A 7022-nucleotide genomic window follows, 5' to 3' on the forward strand; every position below is an offset into this window, starting at 1 on the left:
AAAGCAAGGGCACACTGTTGGAAACTCTCAATTGCAGCCAATGTCATCAGATGACTCACTGGCACTAGAAATCTGTCTTTAAGCTGATCTGTGAGTTAGAAGATGTAGCCAAGCCTTAGCTCCATGTTAGAGCTCCTTAGGTAAGTGTTGCTGCCTGGAACCCAACTGTGAAAGCTAGGCAGCATCCTCAGCCCTGACACTGTCCTTGGGCATTCCAGACACTGCTGCTCTTTGCCTACATTCAAGGCTGCTCCAAGAAGACTGAAGTTCTCCTCCCTTGCATCCTTACCGTGCTTACAGGTTCATGTTTATCATTTCATTCAGTTACATAATCAGCACATAGAACAATCACACTGGATTTTACAGTGCCCCAGAGAAAGTGAAAGCTTGAGGTTTCCTGATATCTAAAAGGTAAAAGCTACACCTCTCAAGAAAACATTAGAAGACTGTTGCAAGCCATGATGAGACACTGAGCAGCTGACCACAGGAATCACTTCGCTCTGCAAAAACATAATCGACATTCCCTCAGCCTGGGATTTTTCTCATCCTGTATGATCCTGTTTCCCCTCCTCATATGTTGTCACCAGTCACTTTCAGTAAAGAAAACCTGGAAACCTGAATATGCAGCATTTCACTTGTTTTCCTTGGTTGTGAGTCAGTTTTCCTCGCCAGCTTTGCAGTCACGGCATTGCAATAGTACAAGGGCAAACATCTGCTGTCAGGCATGCAGCATTACTGCTTGTGTGGATTTCTTCCCAGCAGCTGGGAGGAAACGCTCCTTCTTGTTTAGACAAAAATATCAAATGGTTAGGAAATAAGGAGTTAGGAAAAGATGTATACAAGGTTCACGCTTGAGAAACACAAGAGCACAGCCTTAGCCACTAAGAAAATTCCACTAGACATGAAGTTAACAATAATTTAGATCTGTTCATTTATGGTAAGTCAGCCATTTTACTGTTGACCTACTTTGTATCAGCAATAATTTGTCACAGTGCATTCTCCAACTGCTACTGAAAGAAAGGTTGAAACCATACATTAAGAGCAGAGTGTCAAAGCAACTGATGTTAATTATACCCCACAATTCCTATGTTGATGAAATTGTCACTGCTAACTATTAATACAGCATTTATTGTCTAAGCCCAGCTTGCTCTACCAACCCCTGAAAGCCACTGAATTAACATCCTGCTTCTCAGTGTTCACATTGGAATGTAAATCCGAAACGTGTAAAAATAACCTCTGCCATTACACCAAGAATGTGTAAATACACGTTCCTTTTTTGGGAGAAGTATTTATCTCGTCTATACATGTTTCACTCTTTAAACTAAAAACAGCTTTAATGTTCTTCAGTCAAGTGGCAGTTTTTTGCCAATAAAAACTATTTTCTCTTAAAATTATGGCATTAAGTAGAAGAATCTTTGTAAAATATAGAGTACTACTTGATTTATGGAAATTCAGAAATAAGCTTTACGTAGACACACAAAAAAGAAAAGCAGCAGTGTTCTTTGTTGCATTCATTGCTAACCTGCACAATAACAAGAGATCATATTCTCCCAGCATAAACAAGGTTAATTAGAAGGACACCTTATGCGTATTGAGTGTTCATGTTCCATGACATCTGCTTAATTTGGTGACAGAAATGTTTACAAGCATCAGCACAAACCAACCACTCCAGAAGCACTAACTGGATTCTTTATGGTTTGCACATCTTTATGGTAAACTGTTTTGTAAGGTTCTACTGCTGCAGTACAGTTCCCCCTGCTTCTAAATAATCTCTCAAGCTTTTCCCTTACCCATTTAAATTGAAGGCAGTCAAAAACATACAGGCTTAACAATATTTAGCATTCAAAATTGTCATCTCTAAGATATGGCATGAGACATATAACTTGGTATGATCCAAGAAGACTCGTTTTGTGATAAAAATAGAAGACTTTCTTATCCTATGAATAAGGAATGAAGACTGTCATATCCTATGATCCAATATGAGATACAACAAAAGCGTAAGTCAGTGATGGTATTTTCACATCAGAAAAGTGCCTCATGTTATTTCCAAAATCTTGTGTAGATTGATAGAACAATAATATCCTGTGGCATAGTGGCCTGTCATATACAGATCTACTTGAAAATCTTTGGAGAGTCAGCAGAAAAGTGGAAAACTAAAATCAACATTATTAGCAATTGAATGAGAATCCTCACATCTCTGTTCAACCAAAAAAATGACACTAAGATCTACAGGAAGAAAAAAATTATGGTCCAAATGGCTGCTTAATCCAGATGTACATTTCCAGAATAAGCAGGAGAAAAACACAACTGCAAAGAGAACAAAACAACAGAGTTTCTTACAGGATATATGTAATACAACTCTCTATAGGAGGAGCATCATTACCAAACATAAATACAAAAGTAGCACTGAGTGGTAGGATATGATACCACACAGTAGCACAGTGGGGGAACACACTGTCAGAAAAAAAATAATTTTGCTCACCTGGCATAAACTAGAAAGCAACTGTACACTTTATAAAAAGACATTCACTGAATGGTCAACAAGTCTGAGCAGATCAATCCATCACTCTGAGATGGATAAATATCAGAACCTCCTACAGCTGAGACTGCCCTCAGAACAACTACAGGACTATTCAAGGAAAGTCAGCTAATTTAACTAACGTGCACTGATCAAGCAGGTCTTGAATGCGTTCTCATCGCTAACATTTGCATTAAAATAACAGCCTTGCCTGTTTCGTAATGGCGCCTCAAATGAAATTCAAAAGTGACAAGCATTTAGCTTAGTGTGCTGTTTGTTCTACCTGCAACAAAACACAGGATTGGCAACAGCCTATTGTCTCACAGACATACTCCACTTCTCTCAGGAGTCCTTATGCCCTGCTGCCACAGTATGCTAAGTACTTTCAAAATCAGACAAGGGCACATTGTGTGCACATTGGGGTATATTTAAATTCTAGCTGGAATAAATCCCAGCAACTCTGAGGACATGGGTTGTACCAATCACTACTTACAGCTGCAGTTCAAAATTATGCCATGAATGAAAGCACCTTACCGTAAAAGGACTAAAATGTTAACGATCTAAAGGAGCAGGCTCACTCTTGGTTAAGTGTCACATGCCAGTCTCACAGATGGAACACTTGCTGCCTCACAAAGCTATGCTTAATTTACCAAAAAGAAAGTACTGACAGCTGATGCTTTCATAATGCACACAGCTCACGTCAAAGACCAACTATACAGCTACCCCTTCTGATGCTGCTCTTGCTGTGCAGCAGAAAAGACTGCAGGCTGCACCACAATATACCAAGCATGGTTCAGCCATCAGTGAGCTTCATGAAAGTTTAATACAGCTTTAAAGCCAGGCTCAATGTTTTCCTTCTACTCAGATACACTTCTGCTGTCTGCAGACAAATAACACAACAGAAATTGTGGTTTGAGTACTCCTACTACTAGAATAAATTTCTTGCTTTAACAATTTGAAGTGACATCTTAAGAGAATTTTTAAGGTATCAAAACACGAGCCTTGACTCTATGCACGAGTTACACCTATACTTTACTACAACACAGGCTCACTCTGAAGCCTTGGTCATACATCTTTTGTCAGATGGCTACAGAGCGAGGTCTTTAAAGTTCACTGCTTCAGGAGCACTTACACTTCCACCACTCCATGCCAGAAAGCCATAGGGCCAGAGAAGCCCTGGCAATACTTTGAAGTGCTGAATATTGCCATGAATATGCAGATCAATGTAAAAATGGTAATTGTAAATTTGAACTTTCAAAAAAACAAAGGGAAAGAAATTACTTAAAAAAAGCTGGACAGTTCAGTCTTATGTTTTGCTTATGTATAACCAGCTATATTACAGATCAGCTATATTACAAAGCCATGAACTGGAGATACAACACATTACTACTGCCTAATTGTAAAGGCTCATTCATAGTTGAGCAGGAGCTGCAACAACTCCTGGCAAGTCTGATGCTCAGTTCTCCCATAGTTTGCAAGCTTGGCTGGCAAGTAATGATGGCTATCCTTTCATTCAGAGCATCAACAGCAGTTCTTGTGACTGAAGTGACCAAGGTGGGTAGGCCTTTTATTAAGCACTCACAGAACAAAGTACACAGGAGATAAGGAACAGAAAAGTCTTGAGTTTTACTCCAGCACTCTGACAAGTGTAAGTGGAGTGGTAAAGAATTTCTCTCAAGTGTATCTGCTGCGCTGTACACAAATGACATTAGTGTGGTGCTTAAGTGAATCACATCTCTACTTCATCCATTAACTATGAATACACATATAAGTACGGGCTTCTCACTTCGCCTCAGCCAACCTTTAAAGTTTGGGAAAAAAGATCAACATACCTTTTGTTGAATCCAATCTTAATGATTTCTAAAGTGAAAGTCTTGCATCTGAAGAAAGCAAAAGGCAGCAATCTGCTCTTAAGGCTAAGGGACACTTGTCCCAACTCTTATTGTGCAGGGAATCCATCAGGTAAGAACTGTGAACTCGTGAGCAAGTAGGTCACAATGGACATTTAGGTTTGCTATATCCTTCATCAGGAAGCCAAGTAAACTTTAATCCTCTGGATTTATTCAAGTCATCTTTGGTGGATGTTATTTCTGTACCTTTTCCTCATATCCTGGAATTACTGGCCCTGAAGTTATTTCCACATTGACTGTTTTTACAAGGTTTAAAGTGACATATACATCGTGTTCCCCTAAACTTCCCAAGCATTTATACGTGAGGTCTTCATTAATCCAGGTCTGTACCAAGTGTTCCCTAGCATCAGGGTGCCACTGATGTTCTTAGGCCTTTATAGTACCTATTTTATTTCTACTGTGAGACAAAAATAATTTATCTGATCCTATGTAATCACGACAAGAGATTAATTAAAATGCCAAGATAGGAAACAATTTATTATAGAGAGAAGAAAAATTTCTCATCCAAAATATAGAAATCTGTACAACTTTGCCACAATCAATATACATGAACTGTACAAATTTACACCAGTTCATAATTTACCAAATAAAAGATGACTAACAAAGTTCACAAAATAGATGGTGGTTTGTGGAAAAGACTTTTACCCAATTAAGAACAAGGAAATTACAAACCAGACCTCCACTTTCTAAAAATAAGAAGTTTACTCAGTCTTAGAAAACTACAAGCTAGCAAATGTACAGATAGCTGGCTGGTGCTAACACCACAGTTCAGACAGTGTCTTTATATGGTCTTTTTAAAGCCTGTTGCCATGGCAGATTCTGATCACTTGCTACTTTTGAGGCCAATGTAAAGATCTGACCATTTCCCCAGGTTATTCTTACTATTTTTCTCTTATGTACATTTATACATATTTGTAAGTGCTAGGTAAAAGTCTGAAAATTAAAATTTCCAGTACAATGGTGTTCATAAGTCTTGTTACTGAGCTGCCAAAAATGCTAACAATTAATAAATGTAATAGTGCAAATTTACTCTGCAAGACCTACTGCAGAGAATCACTTTATAAATACAGATCGGGGTTGAAAATTGGTGTAGAAATTAAGTCAGGTGTCTTGGAGAAACTGACACTTCCTAGATCTTCTTACTCCCTAGCAAGCTGCAATCATTTTGACTCACAGGCTATTAAATCACTGAAAGGTACTGTCCAAACTATGGCACTGTCACTTTAAGAATACCACTCTAACGTGTGCCAGATCTTCACAGCTGTGACATGGTTTAAATTCCATAATCCATCCCCAGAGGTGCCCACCCAAAGTAAAAACCAAATTTATCCATCCATTTTAAGGTGATCCATCCACAGACTATATCTTAACCTGATACAGTCATCATATTGTAGCTTTTGGAAGGGCTAGTTCTGCCCAAGAGAAGTTCCTCCTTACAGCTTATTCTGCTGTCTACCATTTGCATGTTGGTGTTACTTTGGCTACCTCCTGCTGGTGCAGCTTCATAGAGCACACAGATGGAGCCATCCTCTCCAATGCGATAGGACACTTCGTACGGGTCAACCCAGAGAGTGAGTTCGCTCGGAAGAAGCTGAAACAGTTCCTGACTGCTCAATCCAATCCGCTGTGCTGCCTGTCCAATGAGAGGATCCATTTTATGGTTGATCCGGATACATCGGTAACCTGATCCCTTGCATGGCTTTTCTGGGAACCAGTGGTGTTTATAATGTTCTATAAAATAAAAAACAAACGTTATCGTCCTTAATTCCGCGCTGAAAGATACACGCAGCAATTGTTTGTCTCTTGCAAATTTCATACCTCAAGATCTTAATAAGCTTATTACTTTAGCATAAAATGACTTGAAAAATCAATATAGGTTTTATTTCTGATGATGATTTACGGAAGTGCAATGTCCCTTGGGAAGCACTCGTACAAAGTTACTGTTTTGTGCTACTGTATAGAGAACATCCACCACCAGAAAGGAGCGAAGAGCAACTTCCTGGCATTCAGAAAAACAAACACAAAAATACAGAAATTATTACATACATAACAGAAAAACTCAAGAGCTTCAAAACACCATAAACCAGGTAGGAAAAAAAGACCCTTTCCAACATCCTATTGAGATCACACCCATGCTTAGCTTGTCACATTCTAAAAACACCCAAAAATAACTAGGGAGGAAGCTGGGCAGCATTTACCGACTGACTCAAGCTGTATTACACCACTGCTCTTCCCAGCCTATTTTCCATGGCGAGAAACCAAGGACTTCACTTACCTCAGGAGTTTTATCCCACCCAAAACCCTATCGATCTGGGGTACTCGTAGCCATTACCGAGCCCACTGGGGCTTGGGATTACAAAACCCACTGGGCAGCGAAAGAACCCACGGAATTTGCTCCTAACCGGGGCTGTGGGCAGCTAAGAGACGCTTCCAGAAGAAAGAGGAACCGAGACTCATCGTTCACCGATGAATTTTACGTGACAAAAAAACCCAGTTTCGGAGCGTTTTTCTTTCTGGAAGCCGGGCGGTTTGAGCCCTCGGCGCGGAGCTCAAGTCCGGGCTGCTCGAAAGCTTTGTCTACGGAGGCACGGACG

The 7022-nt window shown here is 39.7% G+C and overlaps 1 protein-coding gene across 1 annotated transcript; it reads right to left on the reverse strand.

Moving 5' to 3' along the window:
• Positions 1–4878: 4878 nt before the first annotated feature.
• Positions 4879–6988, reverse strand: BTG1 (BTG anti-proliferation factor 1). The gene has a single exon (XM_005421596.2). The coding sequence runs from the start codon at positions 6242–6244 to the stop codon at positions 5795–5797; it is 450 nt and encodes a 149-aa protein (XP_005421653.1). The 5' UTR covers positions 6245–6988; the 3' UTR covers positions 4879–5794.
• Between the last annotated feature and the right edge of the window lie 34 nt (positions 6989–7022).

Source organism: Geospiza fortis, unplaced genomic scaffold, assembly GCF_000277835.1.
Source record: "Geospiza fortis unplaced genomic scaffold, GeoFor_1.0 scaffold186, whole genome shotgun sequence".
NCBI lineage: Eukaryota > Metazoa > Chordata > Aves > Passeriformes > Thraupidae > Geospiza > Geospiza fortis.

Coding starts and splice junctions, on each gene's coding strand:
- BTG1 (XM_005421596.2), bottom strand. CDS start 6,244: ATGAAATTTGCAAGAGACAAACAATTGCTGCGTGTATCTTTCAGCGCG.